The sequence below is a fragment of the Urocampus carinirostris genome, chromosome 12 (genome assembly GCF_059441175.1).
Source record: "Urocampus carinirostris isolate Australia breed hairy pipefish chromosome 12, RoL_Ucar_1.0, whole genome shotgun sequence".
Lineage (NCBI taxonomy): Eukaryota > Metazoa > Chordata > Actinopteri > Syngnathiformes > Syngnathidae > Urocampus > Urocampus carinirostris.
In genome coordinates, this window is record NC_142360.1 from 13,496,427 (window position 1) to 13,522,893 (window position 26,467).

The 26,467-nt window shown below is 38.2% G+C and overlaps 1 protein-coding gene across 3 annotated transcripts in view; it reads left to right on the forward strand.

Moving 5' to 3' along the window:
* The window catches only part of bcar3 (BCAR3 adaptor protein, NSP family member), a 104,858-nt gene that overhangs the window by 51,261 nt on the left and 27,130 nt on the right, over window positions 1-26,467 (forward strand). For 2 of the 3 annotated variants that reach the window (XM_088348870.1, XM_088348871.1), the window contains one exon: window positions 1,614-1,656. In XM_088348870.1, coding sequence (XP_088204996.1) covers window positions 1,614-1,656 — 43 coding nt within the window. Of the gene's footprint in view, window positions 1-1,613; window positions 1,657-17,003; window positions 17,336-26,467 lie in introns of those variants that run through there. The other variant, XM_088348872.1, reaches the window with a different exon arrangement.

Consider the following 26,467-nt stretch of genomic DNA (forward strand, 5'->3'; position numbering starts at 1 on the left):
GATTTTTTTTTTAAAAACACACGTTTTTAATTTCCTTAAATATTGAAGTTGTGGACTGATAGAAAAATTTTGCACAAAACAACAGAGTATTCCATAAAGTATAACAATAAAAAAAAAATCAAAATATTTGTCAAATAGCTTGACATTAAACAAAAATACATACAAATGTATGCCATACACCCGCAAATATGTAAGATGATTTTTTTGGGTAAAGTGCAATAAAAGAGTGGCAGTGCGAAAACTGTACTTTGTCGGTTGAAGAGGACCTCTTGTCAAGGGACCCCCTGTCGTACCAAAATACTACTCAAGAGGAAGTAACGCAACAAGATGTGGCCTTCAGTCGCCCTCTGCTGAATCAAAGTGGTACTGCAAGCATGTCCACTCAATAGTCCAACTACACTACAATGTCACAACGAAATAATTTGCGCCACACAACGAAGTGATGATGAAATTCTGTGCAAATTTGAATCGATTTCATTGATTCCGTGTTTAGCCATTGTTTTTATTATGTATTCAAGTCTCTACTGATCAAGCGCAGTGACTAATGGAACTTTTTCGGTGCATTTTTACTTTTATTTTTTTCCAGTATGTTCAAAAAAATGTATTCATCATTGTACCCACTTTTCTTGTGTTTAATATCATTTAGCACATAATTAAACTGCATGCTAAATTCAAGAAAAAAAGACAATTATCAGTCTATTCGACGAATTGCTTCAATGACTTGTGACTAATGTGCTATTAACTCATTCAATGCCAATAACATTCTATTGTGAGAACACTGAATTTATGCATGAACTTTGCAAGAACGTTTTTGCGCCCGATGTTTCCGGTGACGTAATCACACCATTTTTTATCACTCGGGGGCCACCCACACACTCTCAATCGCTGGATAGAGGAAGTAGGGCTCCTCGGTGTGTGACAAAGATGTGATCAAAGCCACCCCTGCCATTGAATAGTAATTTATTATACTGACATAATTTTCTGAGGCTTAATACTTACAGATCAGCAGTGCAAAAGCCTTTCAAACAGTTAAAAACATATTTTTACGTTTTGGCACTCAGGGACAATACTTCATATTGATACGTGATGGCATTCAATGAGTTAAAATAGTCAATAGTTGGAGCCCTACTCATTCCACATGTTGGAACAGGGTGATGCCGCTGAAGGAAACTAAAAGTACAGAACGGTCGAATCTGTGTTTTCTGAGCGGTGTGTGCTGTGACGTGCGTGTGAAATTGTCAGTGGACTCACAAGGATGGGCGTGTGCCTGTGATGTGTGTTATGATGGGGAGGAGAAGGAGAGGGAGAGAGAGAGAGAGCGAGAGAGTGTAACAGGGATCTTGAGTTAGATGCAAGTCAGCATGAACTTTTACTTGCGCTCTACTGCATGGTAAACTTCAGATTGCAGCCTGAGGAGCTCGGACGAGCCTTTCTGCCGTTTGGCCAACATGCCTCTTTTGGATAAGTGAACTTCTGTGAAAAGTCGCTTGGGGAACAACACGGGCTGTCGGAACGGAAGCTTGAGAACAAGGACAGTTTGTTGGTGGGAAAACCACCAGCAGGGACGAGATGTGCTCACTGAACCGGGCCTTTTCTCTCTCTGTGTTCCCCAGGGAACCCACAACCGCTTTGGATGCCGCCGTGGACTACGTCAAGGTAAGCGCAGACGGAACAGAAATCACTCTCTTGGAGTAGGTCCTCAATCTTCTGTTTTTTTTAACCTTCGCATAAAAGACAACAAACACATACTGTGCTCTGTTTATGCTTGTTTACATTTGTTATTCTCTCCAGACTGTACAAAGATAAAACTTATACAGTAATACCTTGCTTTTTGCTGTGGTTATGCTCCAAACAGATCCTGTGATAGACAAATTCCAAGAAGTAGAAACCTTAATGTTTTTACAATTACTATAAATGGAAATATTCTTATACACTAGGCAGCATGGCGGCGCGGTGGTTAGTGCGTGAGCGGCACAGTTCTGAGGTCATGAGATCAAACCCCTGTGTGGAGTTTGCATGTTCTTGCATGTTCTCCCCGTGCTTGCATGGGTTTCCTCCGGGCACTCCGGTTTCCTCCCACATTCCAAAAACATGCAGGTTAGGTTAATTGGCTGGTCCAAATTGTCCCTAGGTGTGAATGAGCGAGTGAATTGTCTGTCTCTGTGCCCTGCGACTAGCTGGCAACCAGTTCAGGGTGTCCCCTGCCCACTGCCTGAAGATGGTTGGGATGAGCTCCAGCACACCCGCGACGCTACTGAGGATAAGCGGTGCAGATAATGGATAGATGGATGGATGGATATTATACACTAAACCCAAAGAACAAACCATTTTACAAGCTGAAGCATTAGTTCAAAGGGGTTGTCCGAAATTTGAAACTTTGTTACTCTCTGCCGCCATCTCCTGGCTTAAAGTCATAACTGCAGCCTCCGTTAATTTATTTATAAAGTAAGTGTATTTCTTAGATGCACTCAAATAACCTCTTTTTTCATTTTTGGACTGTATTCATTTGAAACAGGCCTTTGCTTACTTTTACCATTTTAATGCTACACTAACAAAAAACTGCAAGGACGAGCATCACTCTCCCTAATACCCCTCACAAAGCAAAATTTAGTGATAATGATGATAATTACAACCATATGGAACTACTCTTTTGTTACAGATTATAGCAAATGACTACCGGTTTACAATTTTTCTTTATTTTCCTTGATAACAATGTAGTGAACATTATTTACAACGAGATTAGACATGGCACTCCAGAATACACCAGATAAACACATGATCAATGTTCCCTCTAAGCTGCGCGTGTGCGCAATCGCGCACTGCCCGCAGATTCTCAGCGCACGAGAAAATCTAGCCAGCACACAAAAATCAGGGCTTGAAATTGCCAATTAAGAAGCGAATTAAGTCCAAGTTACAGTGCATGAAGGTAAAAATACACGGGTTCCCCTGACGTTGTGTTCTAAATGCGGTATTTTGAAGTCAAGGTCAAGTCAAACGAAGTTGAGAAAAGTCAGTAGAGTTTTTCGAGAACCGGCTTCTTCGGCTCGGTTCACTAAAGAGAACCGGCTCTTTCGGGTCCCAAACGGCTCTTCAGGTTGATTTTGCTTCTTTAATCCCTACACGACCAAATATTATGTAAAATTGTGCAGAAAATGACTTAAAGGACGGGGGGTAAATAGAACAAAAAAGAAAAAAAATACCAAAATGAAAAAGTAGTGAAAAGCTGAGAAAAAAAAAGACAAAAGGAAGAAAAAAAAGAACAAAAAATTCAGGAAAAAGCCAGAAAAAAAGAAAAGAAAGAAACAAAGGAAAAAAAGGTAAGAAGAGAACAAAAAGAAAAAAGTAACAGCGGCAGCTAGGAAAAAATAAACACAATTAGATTTTTATTAAGGAATTAAAAAAAAAGAAAAAAAACAAGGACAAAGAAGTAAAAGTTTGTGTTGCATTCAAATGATTTCCAATAATACCAAGTCAATCTTGTTGCCAACATTGTACTTCCATAAAAAAAACGTGATGAAATACAGTTCTGTATCTTGCAACCGACTAAATAAGCCCCCAAAAATGTTAGTATTATGCTACAAAAGATATGGGGGAAAAAAATAAATTGAAAATCTTGTTAAAGAACTGTTGTAAAACCAAATGATGTTTGTAGGCCCTAAAACCTTTGGAATAATACACTAGTCAATTCATTCAAAAGTGAAAAAAATGTTTGTATTGCTCGGAAACTCAGCAAAATGTAACTTGATGTCAAGTTTTGGACATGTTTAATAATGGATTAGTTGCCACACTTGGGATTGCCGTTGCTCACTGTTGTTTCAAGCGTTGCTCACCGACTTTGTGTGAACGCTCAGACCTGTGGAAAATTAGAGGGAACATTGCACATAATGTAGAATTTTAAAAATATGATAAATGAATGTCAGGGTGAATAGGCAAACAGGTAGTGCAATTTCTTTTGCAATTAGTGCAATAACATTTAGCAGCAACAAAATTCCAAAATGAGGTGAGAAATAAGATATGAATACCCACTTTTCTATGCAAATACCAATACAAGATAAATATTTTTCACAGTTTTGTTTTAGTACTGGAAAAATAACTATTAGAATATTAATACTATGATAGCTTTATGTTATTACTGGGTTGGAATCAGAGCAAAATAGGCTCAATCGAAAATAGGGCAACAGACGATTACATATATGATTGATAAGCTGATTCTGAACAGATGTATAAAGACTTGTATACACTGGTCATGTTGATGAAATCTTATACAAGTCAAAAAACAGATGGTACCAAATATGACACACTTTTTAATCAATCTTTTCCATTATTTACATTTTCAAATTTGATAGAAGATTAAAAAGACCCTGGTGAGATATTTCTGGAACCTGTTTACAGACTACCAAGTTGTTGCCATGTTGGTCACCCTCATTCAGCATGTTTCTGGATATTCAAAACTTCCCTTACTTCTACATTCGTACTGTGGTGGCTGTACACTACCTCAATCCTGTTGGTGTGAAACTGAGGGAAAAGATAATTAAATAGCATCCCCAAGCAACACTGGCCCACCGGGCATCTGTCCTGTATGCTGGATAAACAGTCCTCCCTGCAACAGAATAAAAACATTGACAACAAACACCCTGAATCCATACTATAAATACATATTTTTAAGGCCACTGTCTGAGTTGTGCATTCAGGACACAAACCCTGCTGAAGGTAAGAATCAAAGAATATTTCTGTTCTTGGAATCGAACATCTGTTACTAACCTCACAATTTATTGCATTGTGTCTTAATAACCAAACCTATAAGACAGTATGTAACATTCTGCCTTTGGCAGGAAAAAATACGAAGGGAGTTTTTTTCAGCTGTTTGCCAATTGGGCTCCAGCTCATCCGTGACCCTCGTGATGAAAAGCCGCATAAAAAAAAGACAGCTGAGTGTATAATTACAAGTGAAAGCCCCCAAAACGCATAATACCATAGACCTACGTCACCAAATTCTTTCAACTGCCTTGGTGAACCAAAAAGTGGTAGATCTGTTTTTCCCCCAATGGTTATCATTTCACTAGTGATTTGTATTCTATTTGTGTAAAAAAAAATAGAGAAATATATTTCAAACATTTTCACAAATCCCTCCACAGTACATAAATACAAACGTGCATTACTGTTTAAAAGTTTGGGGTCTCCCAGACAATTTATTTTTTACATGAAAAAGAGACTTGTTAATTAGCCCGCAGCCCTACAGTGCGGGGCTCTACGGTTGGGTTACAGCTAACGCGTCTTCTCCGTGCAGGGTTTGCATATTCTCCCCATGCCTGCGTGGGTTTACCTCCAGGCATTCCAGTTTCCTCCCACATTTCAAAAACAAGTGTCAGGTTGATTGGACGGTTTAAATTGCCTGTAGGTGTGAATGAGCGTGAGTTGTCTCCCCCTGTGTGCCCTGCGACTGGCTGGCAACCAGTCAAGGGGGTCCCTTGCCCACTGCCCGAAGACAGCTGGGATGGGCTCCAGCACCCTCCGGGACCCTAGTGAAGATAAGCGGTGCAGAAAATGGATGGATGGATACATGAAATTCCTTTTGTTGGCCACTCTCAATTATTACTCTTTCTTTGCCACTCTGCCTTGAAGCCTGGCATCTCGGAGTCGCCGTTTCACTGCAGATGTTGACAATGATGTTTTGCGGACACTATTTAACTTAGCTGCTAGTTGAGGATCTGTAATGAGTCATTTTTTTAAACTAGATACTCTAATGTACTTTTCCTCTTGCTTGGTTGTGCCTACCAGTTCTCTTTCTACTTTTGTTAGTGCCTGTCTGTGCTGTTCTCTAAAGGGAGTAGTACGTACTGTTGTAGGAGATTTTCAATTTCTTTACAATTTCTCACATGGAATAATCTAAATTTCTTGGAACAAGAATAGTCTGTTGCGTTTCAGATAAAAGTTTTTTATGGCCGTACTGAAAGTTCATTCCCACTCACAAATCTGATTCTCCAGATACTTGTCTAACTCAAAGAAAAATCTGTTTTAGAGCTCCTCTAACCAGCTAAACTGTTTTTAGCTGTGCTTACATCATTGCACAAGGGTTTTCTAATCAAAGCTTTCTAATGCATTTAGTAAAAACAATGTACTATGAGAACAGTGGAGTGCTGATTGCTGGAAATTGGCTTCTATACACCCATGTAGATTTTGCAATGAAAACCAGACATTTGTAGCTAAAATAGTCATTTACCACGCTAACAATGTATGGGGTGTATTTCTGGTTAGTTTAATGTTTTCTTTATCAAAAAAAAAAACAGTGCACTTCCTTCAAAAATAAGGACATTTCTAAGCGACCCCTATAGCGTATACCGATTTCTTGACTGCAAATCTATCTCTTTTTCACCTTTAAAAGGTTATCATCATCTGTCATCCTATCTTCTGTCCACACTTTCCTGCCATCTCTTAACACATATGTTTGGATGCTAACACCTCGATGTGAAAAGCAAACTTTGTATTTTGCGCCCGCACACACCGCCGCGCTGTTGAGTCGGTCAAATTAGAGTCAACAGTGTGTGCTAGCCGCACACCCGAGGCCACTGTATCCCAGCTCAGCCTCTTATATAATAGGTGCCGAAGTGGAGCATTCAGCCACAATTCCAGGTGTGTTTACATTAGCATGGTGGATTTAAAAAGAAAAAAAAACTGAAAAAAAAATTCAACAGGGACACACTCGTGTGCCCTTATTTCTGTTCAAGAGTGCACATGCACACGAAGAGTGCTTGTATGCTGGGAAAGAAACAATGGTTGTAAAAAAAACTACAGGAAAAAACACCTATTATTTACATAAATAATGTTATGGTTCCTTTATTGTAATTCAAACATTCAAAAATTCAGTGATGTGCAGTGGAGGGACGCAGGTGAGGCCTTGCCTCACCCGTCACCATGGAAATTTCAATATAAAAATATATACAACGCTTATTTTTAGTCTGTATTAAAATTCTTATTCAACTTCACAATTTTTAGATTGCCTTTTTAAAATCCCTGTAATCATCATAATAGATGATTAGCTATCTATTGATGCTTTTTTGAATATTCAACAACACATAGACTTCATTTTTAAGATAAGGGGTGTGTATTACTTGACCACTAGATGTTGCTAGGGTCTCCAAACGTTTTCAAGCTGAAAGCTACTTTTTGTTGCTACGTAGCTCAAAGGGCAACCAGTTTCATATGAATTTCTAAAAAAGCAACTTAGCTCGATGGCTTGCTAAATAACTAAAGAAGTAGCTTGATAGTTAGCTATAAAAGTAAACAAGTAAAAAAAACTTAAATGGATCTAGATTGCTAGTTAAAACAATAAAAAAGCCAACTAAATAGTAAGATAAAAAGCTAAAAAAAAATCAGAAAGCTAGCTAGAAAGGCCAAACTTTAGCTTGATAACCTGTAGAAATGATAAAATGTTAGCTATATAGCATTAAAAAAATTGAAAAAGCTGGCTAGATAGCTTGCTAAAAATGTAGGAAGAGAGCTAGCCACAGACCTAAAAAAGGCAGCCAGAAAGATAAAAAACCTGCACATTTAATGTTTAATCTCTTTGTTACAAACCAAAAATTGGAATTTAGTTCGTTGTATTTCCTGTAGAAAAAAAATCAAGAGACGAATAAATAAATTTGTTTAATACATGAATAGATTCTCTTTGTATTCTATTAATGAATTGATTGATAATAATTATCAATACTTGAATAGATTGTCCATGAAGGCCATGGACTGGAATTTATTTGGATTTCTAAAGTAACAATTTATCATGTTATTACTGTTATTACCAGGTTAATTATTAAAAATAGGGTTGAATAGACTCAGTTCACCAATAAAAAAAAAATAATTTTACTAAAAAAATCACAATGATCCAGCACTGTCTAACTGTTTTCAGAACATGTCCGCAGGCAACTCAACTGTCGTCAGGGGGCACACTTGCGCCCGCAGGCACAACGTTTGAGACCCCTGCTCTGTAGTGTTGAGCAACCGAAAATGAGTGCATTAAATCACAAGGAAAAATACAAACAACAGAGACTCAAGGTGACCCAAAAGCACCATTTAACTTATCATTTGTTTGCCCAGCCTTTTTAAGGCTTTTGGGTACCCGTAGCAGCAAGACAGCAGACAATTATTTGGCTCTCTTTAGGTGAGGCTCATGTTATGTATAATGAAGTTAAAAAAAAATTGAAAAAATGGGTGAAAGCTCAGAGTTTATCCGCTAGGGTTGATACCCATTTAAAGTTTGAGAATAGGTTAATGGGAGCTGCAGTAACCATCTGCTGCTATTAGGGCCACTGCACTTAGGGAAATAACATTACCGGTTCAAAGTTTGAGAATAGAATAGAATAGAATTTACTTTTTTATTGTCATTCTTGTGCCCATGCACACAGAACGAAATGTCGATACATCTGACCCGCACAGTTAAACTGGTTTTGACTTGAACTTTTTTAAACTTAAATTATTGACTTTAACATTTTAAAACTTTTAATTTTTCAGGATTTTTTTGAACCGCTCCCCTCGTGCCTAAAAGGTTTTCCAACTTAGAATCTTTTAATTTAATTTCTCCAAGTCTGCTTAAAGCATACGTTTATCAAAATGCCTATCCTATAATTGTGCCTACTGCATGATAAATGATGATTTTTTTCCGAATCAATCTTATTTTTTTCTTTTTTAATGAGCCGAGGTTTTTTGACCACTAGAAGGCGCTAAATAATTCACACCATCCCTTAGGGTTAAGACAAAAACCTCATGTCACAGATTAATTTATACATGATGAAGGTCTCAGGTAAAATCGGGTTCATAAACATGGTTGTGCAGAAAATAAACACTCCTGCCCCCCAATGGTCACACTGTTGTGTGAAGATGTGAAGCCATCCTGTCAGTCAAGCAGTTGGTGTTCCTAAAAAGCAGCACTGACTCATCAAGACCTGTCAGTGAGACCAGCAGCAGTTCCATTTACAACCGTCAAGCAGTTGTGGTTGTCTGTCATCTGAATGACAGCCAATCAACCACCGAGTTATTCTGTTGCTAAGCAGGACAAAAAAGCATAAGAGCCTCATTTTGTTATGAAGTAATTGTGTATCTCTACTCAAACAACTGTTAGGTAGGCTGACACGGAATAGACTTTGGCTGGACCCGCGGCGACGGATCCATTTTGGGCGTGACGCTCTAATTAACTGGACTCCCCGCAGTACAATAGTCAGTGTTTAATGGATTGATGACCCATGAACAAAAGCTTATGCCAACTCTGTCAGTGAGCCATTTCATTAAGGGTCAGTGTAATCAGATAACTCTAGAACAAAAATTGAAACGACCGCCAGTAATCATGCTGGGGTCTCCCGTTATACACTAGCATTAAATATTTGGAAAACTGACAGAGAAATAGGATGTATATAATAGATCTTTTCAACTTAATATTTCTATGTAATGGTGAGATTAAGATTCTAGTTTCGACTAGTGTTTTTCAAATGGTTGGTTGGGACCCAAAAGTGGGTTGTGTGCCTTTGCCTTGGCAAAATAATGCTAAAAAAGAAAAATTTAACCAAGTGTTTTTTAACCCCTTAACAGAAGATGGCAGTAATTCAAAAAAGACAGCTAACGTTGAGGGCCAAATGCAGATACAGCAGAGAATATGAGATATGGATTTTGTTATCCAATAGACAAAGTATTAAATTGCTAAAATATAAATGGAATATTGTTATTTGACATTGTTTGGATTTTGCTTGAAGTTTTTTAGTTTTTTTAAAATGTAAATATATTTCTACTTCAAACAATCCTATCCTTGATTTGGATCGCGGCTTGCAATTAAGTTGCAATGGGGGGTCCTAAATTTGGACAAGTTGAGAACCACTAGTGTAGACCATAGATGGGTAATAGACCCCCAAAACAAAACACTTTTTCCAGGATTCGTTTTCGCATAGAATCATTGCCCTTATCTAGTGCATGCATGTGATCTTGTAACTGTGCTCATCAGTATAGCTCTTCATAGATCATTGGCTATCCCCACATATTTTTGACCCCTGAGCTGGCTCAAGTAGTCAGGAAACCAGCATAGGTGAAAGGCAGATGTAGCCAGACTCCGGATAATTAAACCCTTTATTTTTGCAGCCATTCTGTAAAATATTTCTATTTTTTAGATAAAAAGAAATAAATAAAAATCAATTAATTGAATAAAACAGCAGACATAATCTGTTTGAAAGATTTTTTTAAAGTTCCTTTTAAAAAGTCCAGACATCATTAACTGAGTTGACATAAGTTTTAATGTAAAATAGGCAAAGTTGGTGAAAAAGAATGCTATTTGTTGCTTGCGTGTCAACACAGTAAAGTGGTTAGTGATTATTATAGTCATGTCTTGTAAAACCATCCAACCTGGCAGTTGTACAAAAGCTTTTAATAATCAGTTTAAAAGGGACGTTGTGTATTATTAGTTACATGCGAGTGGTTAAAACCCATAGTTCATTAAAAAACTATTGATTTGAATTATACAAGCAAATAAACATGAAGTATCATACATAAATGCATTTTTTTTAAATACTTGTAAGTTGAGAAATTTATATTTATTTGACATAGCATGAGGTTCACCAAGAGGGAACTGACATGATTGTCCACCATATTACTTCTCTGTGTACCCCTAAAGCGCAAAAACCTTGTGAAAGGGTCGGTAAGACGGTGAGAGGAAAAATGGTAAGGCTTGGCTACTTTGAGTCTCTATAGCAGAGGTCGGGAACCTTTTTGACTCAAAGAGCCATAAAAGCAAAATATGTTAATTTTATTTTGGGAAAGAGCCACACCATATAATGTGAGACAAATTTACTAAATTACTAAACCCGCGCCCCGGACAAAAGCTTAGTCTTCAGCACATTTTTTTTTGATGATTTGATAAAAATTATGAAAAGAAAATAATGCCAGAGCCCGTGTCCCAAAATCAACAAACATACCACTTTAAACTTGTCTCTTTCTTGCAATTACTCAAGATCGGTTAAACTAATTTTGACCCTTTTTTTCCGACATATTGGTTTCAAAACCAGATGCAAGCATTTATTTTGTAAAAAGGTCACAACATTCTGAGAACAGGGAGCCTGGTGGGCTTACTTTTGGCGCAGACGGAGTAGGGCGAGAGATGGGAGGGAGTGCTTGCACTTTTTGCATAGCTCCACCCATCCCTCCCACTCACCCAATCAAATAACTAAGTTCTCTTCCGGTGTTTTCGCATATTTACAATTTGTTCCGTGGTTTCATCAAAAAGTATCTGAACACTGAAAACAGATTATATAGTGAGCTTTTATATAAAGGATTCTTTAGCGTTGTACAGCCAAAACGAGTTTTATATTGTGTGGCACCTTGGCTGTAAATCGTAGTGAAAACGTGCCCTATATATTCTGAAAAGTACTGCTTATAGAAACAGCTTTGGTTTGGCTTTGCGTGTGTCAGTACAGGATTAATGGCTCAAGTTTTGAAAGAAATGGAGAAAATTTGCATACAATTAAATTTGTCTCTGAGCCATAGGTACTCATAGAAAGAGCCATATCTGGCTTGCGAGCCATAGGTTCCCGACCCCTGCTCTATTATAGTTTGTGTCCTTCCCTGTGCTGTTTAGCGCCTTTTTTTAAATTTCATTGCACAATTCAGTGACATCTTGTGATTAAATATTACACAGTGTCTGCCAGAACCCGAACAGATGGTAGACCCAAACGTGTAACATTTTCACAACAAGCTTTATTTACGGAAGCCGAGCAGTCATGTGTGGGAACACAAACGCCAGCGATTCGGCGATAGCTGGGCAGAAGTAGCAGGGCAGAGAAGTCAGGCGTGGGAAAACAGGAGGCCAGGGGTAGATGAGCAGGATACCAGACAGGACGGGAAGGACGGGATCAATACCAGATACAGGATAACGGGGCTTGGATCAGGGATCGATGCAGGATAAGGAACAGATGGATCGATAACGAGCAGGATACAGGACGGGACGGACAGGATCGATACGGGATACAGGATGACGGGGCTTGGTTAAGGGATCGATACAGGATACAGGACGGACAGGATCGGGAACAGAATGGGAGCCAGAGTCAAAATGCTTGCCTTGCAAGTGCAGGGGTTTGTTGACGGACTGACAAGGAGTGAATGGAGTACTGAGTTTAAATAGGAGGGGAACCATTCAGGCAACGAGCAACAGCTGGCGCCAAATGAGCGGGCACAGGTGAGGGCAATGGGTAATCGTGACAGAGCCCTTTAAATTACTTCCCTGGGTGCCCCAATAGGAGCATACACTCAATTTGTTGAACTTAAAAATGGAGAGCTAATTGAATTATTTTGATTAATTACCCAGCTCTACTAGATCAGTCATTTCACTCCATTACCATTCACTTTCACAAAACAAAACTGTAATAACAGTGTAGCATTTTCAAAAATGTTCTCATCTAAAACGTGAATGCATGCAGTTTTTTGGTTACTTTTTGCCTTATTTTAAGCCATGGTTAAACAACAACAATTAACCAGGAATACGTTTGACGAAAACCCCTAAAAGTTTGCGAGTCCCACGTTGTTTTGCACAGCATTCCTGAAATGACGGGTCCGAGTATTTTAAGGTGGACGTTTATGCTAGCTGGTGATTTGAGGCCGCTGTGGTCGGCGATGTCGCTCCAGGGAACACTCGACGTGTATTTCCTCATTGGATCCTCTGCAAGCCCGCACTCTAATTACTGTCTTTATTCCCTGTGGCAGAAAATTCTTTTGGCTGCCGGGGTGTCACCCGTGAACCCCCCCCGCACATGTTTCTGCTTTTTTTCTCAGTTGGTTGTTTGAATCTATTAAGATAAGCAAAACTCGACCGCCAGGCCCTCTCTTAAGTTATCTTGTTGGCATTTCTTGGGGTTGAGGTTAAGGTCCTCTGTAGGTCCAGCACAGTGTTTCTCAACCCTGTTGGAGCTAACAAACGCCACCATCCATCATTGTAGCGATCATGTTTCCAATCATTTCAGGCCAGAGCAATGGATTACAGAAGATCAAAGAGAATCGTCTTTAGCCCCACGCACAAACTTTCATGGGCGTTTTTGACAGATGAAGGGAATTATTGATACGCTGCATACACAAACTGACAGAAATAACTCAATTTAAAAACAAAAAAATCAAACAGCCAAAACCGATGCAATTAAAAAGGACGGTGTGTGTTATTTGGCCATGAGATGTTGCTTTTTTGTGTAGTCAAGTGAAATTAAAAATGAGTGCCACAACCAAAGGGAAGAATCCAATCTACAGAAACTCAATGTCACCAAACCTAACCATTTTCCTTCTATATTTTTCCCCAGCCTATCATGAGGGTTTGAGTTCCCGTAGCAGCAAGATGACAGACAAATATGTCAGCTTTCTTTAGGTCAGTGGCAGTTAAACTACAGCCCACTTCTGCTCCAGGTGAAGCTCATGTTATGAAAAATAAATGCAAATTTCTCGACCAAAACATTTGTATTGCCTATTATTTTTATAAATATGTATTTTTTAATCACTAAAAGGTGCTAAATAATACACACCCTTTAAATAACCACATAACCCTTTAATTATGACATATTTTTCATGCCACATTTATTTAATTACTGAACCCTCAACTACATATTTAAATAAGAAATGACAAATTTAGTTTATTCAAGGTACATTCTTTAAATCTATTTGAACTTTTAATTCAATAGTTCATTAATAAATGAACCAATTAATCAATGAGACATTTTTTGAATTATTTAAAAGTGTCTAAAAATATTTAATTTATAGATAAAAATGTATGGATAAAAATATTTTTTTAGTTATAATGCTTTAGCGAAAATATAGCAGCTATATAAAAACTAAGTTACATTATGCAACAAAAAATTTTCAGATATAAAATACCGTGAAATGCTTTTCATGTTTTACTGGTTGGGTAATTGAAAGCAAGAGTCAAGTACACACAATTGCGTCAGAGGGTTGTTGGTTTCCCTTGGGAACAGACAAAAACAGCCAAGGGTGGGTCAAGCTAACAAAAATTAAGAACATAAAATGCCAGAAGCAAAAGTGAATTAAATTCAAAATGAAACATAACACACAAATGCGAAAATAGTAAAGCCCATCAGATCTTACCATGTAAAAAGAAAGTGTTCCGAAGATGACCTGCTAAAGATGCAATTAAACCACAAGATTTATTCAGACTATTTTAGTGAAATTATATTTGAAAGCAGGCAGCACGGTTGCACAGTGGTTAGCACATGTTCGGCACAGTTCTGAGGTCATGAGATCAAACCTTCCTGTGTGGAGTTTGTATGTTCTCCCCGTGCTTGCATGGGGTCCCTCTGGGCACTCAAGTTTCCTTCCACATTCCAAAAACAGCATGCATTTATAAAAATAAAACCGTAGTCTTTTGAAAAGCTAAATACAATTAAAGTTCGATTTCTGTGCAAATGTCACAAGTCAGTGCATGGGTAAAACGCAGCAGCTTCCTCTTCTCTCTCTTTTTATACCAAATCAACAGACCCGTCTATGAGCCTAAGCAACAAAACACAACTAATATGCCTAGCTGTCATGCAAAAAATATACTCACAAAAATCAGAAATCACATCATAAAACCAGCTATTTACTTTGTAGCTAAAAAGTGCCTATGTCAGTATTGTATTCATACCCGTTTAATGTGACTTCTGTTGGGATGGAGCGAGAGGTTGAATTATATTGTGACGACACCCCTTTAAAAAGGGGCGGAGTTTGCGCTACGTTCGGATTTGCACTGATCACACAGGAGAGAAAGATACAAGCAAGGGAGAAATGTGGCAAAGTAGTTGAAATGTATTATTTATTCAACACATTTTTACAGCTTTGGAAAATATCAGTGTCATGTCTCTTCCATTTTAAAAGAAAAATATATTTCCTTCTCATCTTTTTTAAATTGTGAACAGTTTTGGAAAAACAAACACTGGGAGCCACTCAGCAGAGCTATGCAGCCTCATCAAGCTCCTGAGCCACGGTTTGTCGATGTTGGGATTGACTTGTTAAATGTCTCATCTCGTCTCATTAGCGACACCGCTTATCCTCAGTAGGGTCGCGGGGGTGCTGGAGCCCATCCCAGCAATGATCGGGCAGTGGGCAGGGAACACCCTGAACTGGTTGCCAGCCAATCGCAGGGCACACGGGGACAGACAACTCACTCGCTCATTCACACCTAGGGACAATTTGGACCGGCCAATTCACCTGAAATGCATGTTTTTGGAATGTGGGAGGAAACCGGAGTGCCCGGAGGAAACCCACGCAAGCACGGGGAGAACATACAAACTCTGCACAGGAAGTCTGGAGCTGGATTTGAACCCACGCAGGAGGTTCCCAAGACATGAACTGTGCCGCACATGCGCTAACCACTGCGCCGCCGTGCTGCCCCTTGTTAAATGTGAACAGTTAAAAAAAAAAAAACCCTACTTGGTTTTATGCAATGGTCATGAATCAGAATCAGTATCACCTTTATTATAACTGTGTTGCTATAACGAAATTACAGTTGCACTCCAGTTCGTTCAGGAGGTAAAGCGCTCGTCTTGGTATCAAGAGGTTGCAAGTTTGATTCCCAGCTCCTATATGTCGAAGTGTACTTGGGCAAGACACTGAATCCCTAATGCCCCCGATAGCAGGTAGTTGCTTTGCATGGCTGACACTACTATCAGTGTGTAAAAAAGAAAAGTGTGAAGCACATTGTAAAACGCTTTGGGACGTCTTCATTGATTTGAGAAGCTATATAAATGCAGACCATTTACAAAAAAGAAATTGCCACGTATTCAATTGTTGGGATATATTTCACTGGAAAGAAGTTACATAGTAAAGGCCTTGTTTTTTGCAACTTCCAAAATAATCTTTTATAGGTTGAATCCCAAAAGTATTATACTTTATTTTGAAAGACGCTACAGATTTCTTGAATGCACGCAGAGAGATTTTCAAGCCTAAAGCAGCTCCACCAAATCCTGTGAATCTTAGGTAGTTTACTACGCCATTTTATACGAAAATACATGCCAACCTTTTGACATCAAAAAGCGGTATGTTGACTATATGTTATTGCACTCTATATTTACGCACAAAACACAATCTGTCTCACAGCATGTGCTTGTTTAAAACCGGAAGTACAGCAACATTTTACCGAAACTGAAATCTAATGCAGCGCTGCAGGGGGTTATTCATTCACAAAGACTCAGTCTCGCTACAGAATAAAGCAGCCGTAGTCAAGATGACCCGTTTCGAGATACGATTTTTTTGTCATTGTTTAAATTGGAAAAAGTGGATTTAAAAATAAAATGGGTTTGCATTTTTAAAGGGAGATAAGTAGTAGTCTTACCCTTAAAGTGGTACAGATATTTTTTGAAAACCTTGAAAATAAAAAATGATAAAAAAATAAATAAAATAAAAAAATCAAGCATTGCACATTTTTGTCTAGAAAATGTTGATTGTTCTTTGTTTTTTGTTTTTTTCATGCATTAGGGTCATCTGCTGGACAAATCCCAAAGTTCTCTTAATCGATTCTCAATTATTTTCAATGTTTGGAAGCTCTGCAAAGAAATTGCACCCTCATTCACTAGCAGCACAAGTCTAAAATTAGCCCTTATCATTTTGAAGAGAAAAACTCCATATTCAAGTAAATTCCTTTTAAGCAAACAGTGCAATTACAGATGCACTGAACATTGCGCAAAAACAAGACAGGTAAACAGAAATAAATCTAACATCGACCTCGAAAGGAGCATGACCAGTGACACACATACTGTACATGGTAGGGGAATAATTTGTGTATTGATTTCTCCATTCCAGCATTATGCATGAGTTCTCGGAGCGCAAAAAAGGGAGGGAAGGCAGCGCTTGCCTCTGGGCCACTCCCGATGGCTCCATTTGTGATTGGCTTATAACAGACAACATGACTCTTCCTCAACTCTATATTTGGAGTTTGAGGTGGAGTCTTGGAAAAAAATCAGCGAGGCGGGGGAGGGGGGGATCGTTGATGGTGCTCACTCTGCAGGAGTCTCTGGAGGAGAGAGTCACCGGACGAGGTGATGAGATAACTCATCATTATTCCAGAGTTGGAGAATTTGGATATGTTTAGGATGGCTGATGGCTTCAAATGGTTAAGAAAGATAATAGCGTCTGGTTTTCTTTAAAGAGGCAAATGGGAGTTACCAGTGGACCTTCACAAAGTTCAATTACTTTGTGTGGTGGGGACTACCGCGAGTAATATTTACAGCTGAGGGAGCCCTAGCTGGAGAAAAAGTTACTGAAAATGTCACAGCGATGTAACCTGAAGAACCTGACGGCAGCTCTCTGCTGCTTCTACCACAACAACTCCGTCATGGGTGCAAAGGTGAGAGAAAACATTCGATTTTAGATCATTTGAGTCAGAACCCAGCCTTAATTATCCTCTCAAAAGTGCCTGCTGTCACTTTCCGCCTCAACAAAATCAAATCACGCTGAATGGTCCTCCTCTTTCCCTTCGCGTTGTCTGCGACTTCAACACTGGCCTTTTATTATTCGGACCAGACACTCGCATAAACCAGCGACTGTGTGGCTGTGCGTGTGAGATATATGACCAGCTTCATCCATAAGTGCTGCTGGCACATAGACAAGTCAGTGTGCGATGGCACAGGAGCAACCCACATGGTTGTGCAATTGGATGGAGCTGAATGAAGGTGAGTGTGATTCACGGACGACTTTTGATAGCTGGCCCTTTTTATGACGTCAGTGAAATGTACCCATGCCATTAGGTTGATTTGATTGAGCTGGCGGCAGTGCGAGTACGGTAAAGTGACTCGGAGGGATCAGCATCCCTGTTTATGAGGATGTATACATTTCGTCTTGGCAATTGAGTAAAAGTGTAGTTTAGTCCATCCTGTGTGTTCCAATTAAAAGCAGAAATCCTAATACATTTAACCTGAAATTATTTGTAAAGGAATCAAGACCTCTCCCATTTTGTAACAATGACAATAAAGGTATATTCAATTCTATTCTATTCTAAGTGTTTCCATTACCGCAAAGTGGAATTTAATAATAACTCTTAAATATTGCAAAAAGGTTGTGTTCTATCGACAAGTGTTTATTTTTTTTTTTGCATTTCCAGTGACCCAGTTCACTGACATACCTGTGCTGAAAACCACAACGAGAAGTCTTATTATATGGAGTAATTCATTCACCATCAATAGTACAATAACACATAAAATTTGGGAGTATTTAAACAAAAATAAATCAAAGTATAATAAAATAGGCAGAACGCACGGAACGGACGTTGCATTTGAACCAAAGACTACCTTCTATCTTCTGTTTACAACTGTCAGAATAGTGGCAATAAGTTGGTTGTGGACACAGACTTTTCTACATTTTGTTGTTTATAGCCACATATTAGACACTCTGAATAAGGAGAGAAGACATCAGTGAATTTTGAACAAGTAGAACCAAAGAGCACTGTACCCCCCCCCCCAAAAAAAAAATCCTCAAGATGCAAAGTTACAATATGTTACGATATGTTCTAAAGGTTGTCCCCTCAGCTCTGTATTATAATTAAATCTCCTAGGTTACAAAAAGCAGAACCGCCCTAAAGGGTGTGAGTATGAAAAAACAGCAAAGTTATTGTCCAAAAGTTCCAATGATGTAAACAGTACATAATAGTCAAAATGACAAATAGCAGTGAGGAATAAGAGTCAAAATAACGAAAACCCTGGTATCCTATACTATATCCTGTACAGGTGTTTAATTTTAGAAAATGAAACAAGATCAATGTATTCTATCAGCTTTTATCCCTCTCAAAAATCAAGTTCAAGTAAAACAAGAAGGGAATCACTCTTCAATGAAAAGAACCTCAAGTTGAAATTATTTTTTATTGAAATTGTAATGATGCAGGATGATTCTAAGGCTGATATCCATCAAACTGAAAAGAAGAAAATGATGTCATGGTTATGAGCTAATAGCAAGAACAGTAAAAAGTGATCGATTGATTCATAAAGTACATCAAGAAAAGATAGACCCACAAAAATAATAGAATTTTGTGTTTGTTTTTATATTCATTAAGTGTAGCACGCAGGTAAAAACAGTTCTGTTTTTGACATCAGTCTGTAGAAGCAGGTCTTAAGTGGTATTGGTAGGAGAGTTACCATGTCGTCAAAAACTATCGTGCATCCCAAGAACTTACGCATATGAAAAAAACTTTCAAGAACCGGAACAGGACCCAAATGCGTGATGTTTCTCACATAAGCGTTTTATTTTACGGTAAATGGGGAGTCATACACGTTAGCCAGCAGTCTGGCGTGGAATGATAGGAAGCCAGAGGCCGACGAGATCGATACCAATTGCCCGAGCAGGTATCTGACAGGACGGGACAGACAGGATTGATATCAAAACAGGATATCGAAAATAAACAGGAAAAACTAGACTGGAACGTAACTGGGAACCGGTATTAAACAGGACAAAAGAAACGGGACCAATACCGGACAGCAAACACCAAAAGGAAACAGGACCGAGTGAAAACCCATGTCTTGCGGGGCAGAGGTTCGTTGACGAACTGATAAAGGAAGAGTGAGAGCACTAAGCTTAAATAGACGGAAAGCCAATCTGTCAACAAGCCGCAGCTGGCGCCACACGGGCGGGGCCAATTGGGCGCCATGGCGACCGTGACGAAAACGTATCTCCCCATTAATTTTCAGGACCAAAACACTTATTCTTCAAAAGACAATTTTGCGTTTTTTCCTACATATGAACAACGATGCATTAAACATTGACAGATTTAGACAGCAATGACGATATAGCTAGAACAAAAACAAATTTCAGAGCTATTTTCTCCAAATGACAGCAACAAAATGTCTGTTCTCAATCATTTTATTTCTCAACAATAAGGAAGAGACTGAAAAATAGCATCCATTGCAGGGTTCTACAGGAAAATTTACAAATAATTGTTAGACCAAATATCATTGAAACCCTGCAGGTCATTTACTGTACATATTGCAACCCTCATACAAGAGTCAGACAAGGAAAGGCTATGAAGTTTTAGGAACGCTCTACTAATTCAAAATTCTTTGCTGTCAATCTTAAAAAACTGTTTGGCAATTGCTTTGAGACAAAGCGCTCCGGATTTTGAAGTGGTTCAAAGTCCAGACTTGAATCAAATTCAATTGCTGCGGCGTGACATGAAAAAAGGCCGTTTGTGCTTGAAAGCCTCCAGTGTTACTGATCTGAAGCAAATAAGGTTGGGGGGGGGGGGGGTGTTCATGGCCAGCGCTTTGTAGAAATGATCTGATGTGAACGGAAATTGCTCATTGCCATTTGTCACTTGGAACAGCCAGCCGGTTATGTTTAGGGAGAAAAATATTTGATGGAAGGGACATTGTGTATGGTCGTGGTTGAAAAACGATTCATTTATTGAATTCAAACAATATCGATTTAAATAATAAGTATAAATACATAAATTATCAATAAACATGCATTTTTTGAATACGTGTTGGTAGAGATATATTAGCAATAATCCTCCGTTTTTCACTGGGGTTGCGTTCCAAAAACGTCCCACGATAGTCAAAACTCCTCTAGTAGAAGTATTTGTTTATTTATTAAATACTCAACAACCCCATTTTACAGGCTCAAGTACATGTTTGATGAAAAAATATACATACTTTTTTTTCTTCTTTTTTTTTTTAAACAATCTTTCCATTTTATTGCGCAACTGTTTTAAGGACACGATCCTCTTTACTTTTCATGATAACTCAATAATGTGGATGTTATGGAAAACTGCTTTTAACTTTCAGTCGGAAACCCCAAAAATAATGGACCAAAAAAAAAAAAACATCTTGCTATGGAAGGTACCCAAAAACTTTGTCAAAAGCTTAGCAAAAAAGTTAGAAGAAAACTGATGAGGCTTGGTCATTTGTAATCTCCATTGTTTATAATCCCACTAGTACATAATAGCACTCGTTTTTTCTTATCAAACGGTATGCCTTTAAAGCAGGGATCTCAAACTAGATTTCTGGAACCTGGGTCTGGCTGCATTTCTCAGAAAAAATAAACTCTAAAGATTATTTGGAAATTATTTAAAAACTCATCAATAAATAAAGCAATACAAGACATACAAATACTATAAATATGAAGAAAAAATTTGAATCATTATAATTCAGATATTTGACCACAAACTGTTCTAAACATTCTTCAAAATAATCAGTGACGTATCACAACACAACATAAGCAAACATTTCCAAGTCGTGTTTCATGACCATGCTCAAGCAGATAAAACATGTTTAACTGTTTTGCTCAAAGGCTGAAAATCACCACAAGTTGTGTGCAAGGTGAATTCACTTTTGACATCCTCTTCGGAGGGATCATCCGTATCAAACTCATACATTAAACACACATTTTAAGGCAGGGGTCTCACTTGCTTTCGGGCCGCATGTTCAAGACCCCTGCTTTAAAGGCGAGGCAGTTTTTACCTTTTTTTTCTTCATACAATTAAAATCATCTTTCATAGAGAGTGCGGAAAATATGGAAGTTATAAATAAAGAAACAGCGTGTATTGTTCCTGGTTTGTGTGGTCTTGAAATGGATTTTGGTAGTTTGAATAAAAATCTGGACTAATTTGGTTAAACTAAAAAGTAAGCCAAAGATCATCCTGTCAACACATCTCAGAAAAAGCAAACAATATAAGAACTGTCATAGAGGCAGAACTTTCCCTTTTTGTGAAACGAACTGCAGCTAGTTGTCAGTGGCTAAATGTTAAGCTTGGCCGCATCCGGTGACACTGTAATTGGTTCTGCAGGGAGTTGGTATTTAGAATTAAGGTCTCCGAAGTTAATAATCAAACTCGAGGGTACAATAAATGTCGGTTTACAAATGTCACATTCTTTTACTCTGAAGACATAAGAACCTCATGCGGGGAAGCTGAAAATGACGCTGTAATTTGCTCGTCTTACTTGGGAACATTGCATAACTGCCTACTTTTGTGAATTATTTTGTATAAGATGTGACAGACAGAATAATTCTGGACTGTATGCCGCACCCAACATATTTTTAAAGGAAAAAACAGTTATTACATACAGGACCCACTTCTGAATATAAGCCGCATGCGACCATGTTGAAACATAAAATATTTTCAAAGAGATTGTTCAGTTCTGAGGGTTGACCCAAGTGAGGGAAGCAAAAAATGGGTAGTATTTATCAAAAGGAGGTACAAAGTAACAAACAAGTAGTAAACAACGAAATGTAATGAATTAAACCAAACCAGAAACAAACCCCTAACTGGGAATGGAGATGCAATGAACAGAGCAACAAACTAACAGGCACTGATCTACTTACAAAATTCCAAAACTCAAAACAGGAACAAAAAAAAAACAAATCAGAAGTGGAAATATAAGAAGAAAAGACAGAAAGAAAGAAAAAGAAAGAAAGAAATAAAGAAAGAAAGAATGAAAGAAAGAAAAAAAACTTACCTTGCATGGCAGTGGAAATGCAAGTGATCCAACGACATGCACTTTCCGTAATGTTTTTATAAAGGGATAATTAAGGACAGGTGTAAGGAGATTAGTGCCCTCTGGTGGAAGGAGGCATACCACATCCTAACAGATGGTACACAGAAAGAGTTTTCCACCTTTTAATAACACACACACAAGTAACACAGCAAAAAACACAGCAGCAACACAGGTAACATGGTGCTAATGCTAATACCCATTTCCTATTATATTCATGTACTGAACGTGTTACAATACTTGAGACTTTTTCTTCTATGGTGTTTTGTGGGGGTAGTGACATGTGTCTTCCTAGATATTACCTGTCTCACTCTTACCTTTTCTGATCTGGTGTAAGAAAACCATGCATACATTAGCTGCAGGGTTGGAAATGCGTGACAAAAGTTGTGGTTTATAGTTCGGAAATTACGGTAATCTGCTATCGTTTATGAGTTAAAGTGTCCCCCAATTTGTGACTTATAGATATCTTTGAGAATACTTTCCATCCTTGCCCACATCCAAATTACTCTTTTTTAGCTATGTATTTAGTCACCATGGTTTTGAAGCACCAGAAAACTTGTATTCTCTTTCCCCCTTTCCTACATCGCCATCTGCTTATCTGGGAGGTCGCCATTTATCCCGCAAGGCTTCCGCTCGTTCCTATGTCTGAATCTCACACATGCGACTGGGAAACTTGCGACCCATTTTGCTCATAATGTCGGCAGCAAGCACTGAAACTAAGCAGATCGTCCTCGATACTTATTCATTGTCTACCCAAACCGCATAAGCATACTTTCACTAAGAGCTATTTGCCCTCTCTCAAATCAAAGGACTCCTTATTGTGGAGATTTGATGGCCACAAACATAAAAGCCCCAAATTGCGGCACAGATAATTATGGACGACTTTCGGGACTTTTTGACAACGGATCGTGATTTCTATTTCTTTAAAGTGAAAGCTACAAATATTAGACTTGACTAAACTTTTGTAATGGTTCTTGAAAAAAATGTGCACGGGTGCAACAGCTTATGGCTTGTTTGTTACCATTCAGCACTACCTCGTAAATATGTAAGCCTATTTATTCTGACAATATATTTTAATCTCAAACTTTTTATCTTTTAATTCTCCATTAAGGGGTTATCCTGGAGTGACATGTCTAATAACTTTGTAAACAATGTTCACTATGTTGTTATCAAATACAATTAAGGCAATTCCAACTGTAGTTGAGCTGTCAGAACCTCAACATACGGTGGACCCAGACGCGTAACGTTTTCACACAGGCTTTATTTTACGGGAACGGGGCAGTTATGCGAGGGAACACAAACGCCACTGATTTGGTGATCGCTGGGCAGAAGAGATCCAAACAGGAGCGGACAGACGGGATTGATACCAGATACAGGATACACGAGCAGATACCGGACAGGACGGGACAGACGGGATTGATACCGGATACTGTTTACACGAGCAGGATACCGGACAGGACAAGACAGACGGGATCCATACCGGATACTAGATACCCGAGAAAGATACCGGACAGGACGAGACAGACGGGATCGATACCGGATACTGGAGACTGGAGCAAGATACTGGACAGGACGAGACAGATGGGATCGATACCAGATACTGGAGACTGGAGCAAGATACCGGACAGGACGAGACAGGCGGGATCGATACTGGATACTGGAGACAGGCGCAAGATACCGGACTGGACGAGACAGGCGGAATCTATACCGGATACTCGATACACAAGCAGGATACCAGACAGAGTCAAAAAACAAGTCTTGCAAGTGCAGAGCTTCGTTGACAGACTGACAAGGAGTAAACGAGAGCACTGAGTTTTAATAGGAGGCAAGCCAATCAGGCAACGAGCAGCAGCTGGCGCCAAACGGGTGGGGCCAAGTGAGGGCAATGGGCAACCGTGACATGAGCTTGACTGGGCCGATCAATGCCGTACTGATCTTGAATATTTGATGGAACGCTGAGCCGAACTGATTCCAAGCTTTTTAACAATAAATAATTGGTGTTTAATTATTATATCTTATATTTGAGGCAATGGCTAGACTCCTTCTGTTAAAATGTTGTTTTGGAGGATACGGTTTTCACCAGAAATTAGGACGCCTTGTTCCGGAGAACCACACCACGCCCAAGTAAACCACTCACGGACATTCTGCACTGTGTTTGTAGACCAGACACGCAGTTAGAACTTTAAAATAACACATTTTGACCTCAAAGTATTTTTTTAAAAGGAAAGTGTGGATTATTTAGAATTTCCTAATTTAAAAAACATCATCCAATACCAAAAATAATATTGAGTTAAATCATAAGCAAAAATACATCAATTATTATATTCACATGATATTTTTGAATACTTCTATGTCCAAAAAGCGGCATTTATTTGACACAACATGAACCTCATCTAAAGGGAGCTTAAATTATTATCCGCCATCTTGCTTCAATGGGTACCCTAAAATATAAAAAGGGCTGGGCAAAAAAATGAGAAGTCCAATGGTGCGTTTTGGTTACTTTAAGTCTCCGTAGTTTGTATTCTTCGTGTGCTCTTTAGAATTCGTTTTCAGTTGCACTACACCATACAGCGACATCTAGTGGTGAAACAATAAGCACTGTACCTTAGGAATTAAGTTCACATCTGTAATCTATCATTTCTAACAGGCACATTTCCAAATCAAATGAAAATAGCAAAAGTTATACCAATATACAAAAATGGTAACAAGCACATTTTTACAAACTATAGACCGGTATCTCTGCTTCCTCAGTTCTCTAAAATATTAGAGAGACTTTACAATAATAGACTGGAACAATTTGTAGATAAACATAAATTGATTTTTGAAAGTCAATATGGTTTTAGAGCAAACAGATCAGCAACAATGGCAATTATTGATGCAGTAGAAGAAATCACCCACAGTATAGAAAAGAAGAGATACGCAGTCGGGGTATTTATTGACTTAAAAAAAGCATTTGATACCATTAATCATAATATACTATTAAAAAAACTGGAAAGATATGGCATCAGGGGAGTGGCTTTGAAATGGATTCAAAGTTATTTGACGGGGAGGAAGCAATATGTAAAAATGGGAGAGTTTTCATCTGAATATTTGGACATCTGTTGTGGAGTACCACAGGGTTCTATCCTGGGACCAAAGCTATTTAATTTATATATTAACGATATTTTTAATGTTTCAAAACTATTGAAAATAGTAGTATTTGCAGATGACACTAACATTTTCTATTCAAATGATAACTATATGGATTTGGTAACCTGTATTAATCGTGAACTAATTAACCTAAAAGTATGGATGGATATAAATAAATTATCTTTAAATTTAAATAAAACCAAAGTAATATTCTTTGGTAATCGTAAGGCAAATCAAAATTTAGAAGTAAAAATGGATGGTGTCACAATAGACATTGTATCAGAAATTAAGTTTTTAGGGGTCATAATAGACAATAAACTAAGTTGGAAAACACACATCAGACACATACAAACAAAGGTATCTAAAAGCATTTCAATAATTAATAAAACCAAAGTTCTTTTACATTATAATGCATTGTATTTATTATATTGTTCTCTCGTTCTGCCATATTTAACATATGGTGCAGAAGTCTGGGGAAATAATTACAAAAGTTCACTACAGCCCCTTTTTATCCTTCAAAAACGTGCAATAAGAACCATACACAGGGTAGGATATCGGGATCATACCAATATTTTATTCATGCAGTCCAATTTATTGAAACTGGATGATTTAATAAAATTTTTCACTTCACAACTGTTATTTAAAGTCAACAAAAACATAGTGCCAGAAAACATACAAAGATTATTCACTCGGAAAGAGGGAAATTATAACTTGAGGGGCTGTGGTGAATTCAAAATCCCAAAGGTGAGAACCGCCAGGAGAAGTATGTGTGTGTCTGTGTGTGGAGTCAGACTTTGGAATAATTTGCAAAATGAAATCAAACAATGTCCAAATATCCATGTGTTCAAATTTAAATACAAAAAAGCATTACTGGC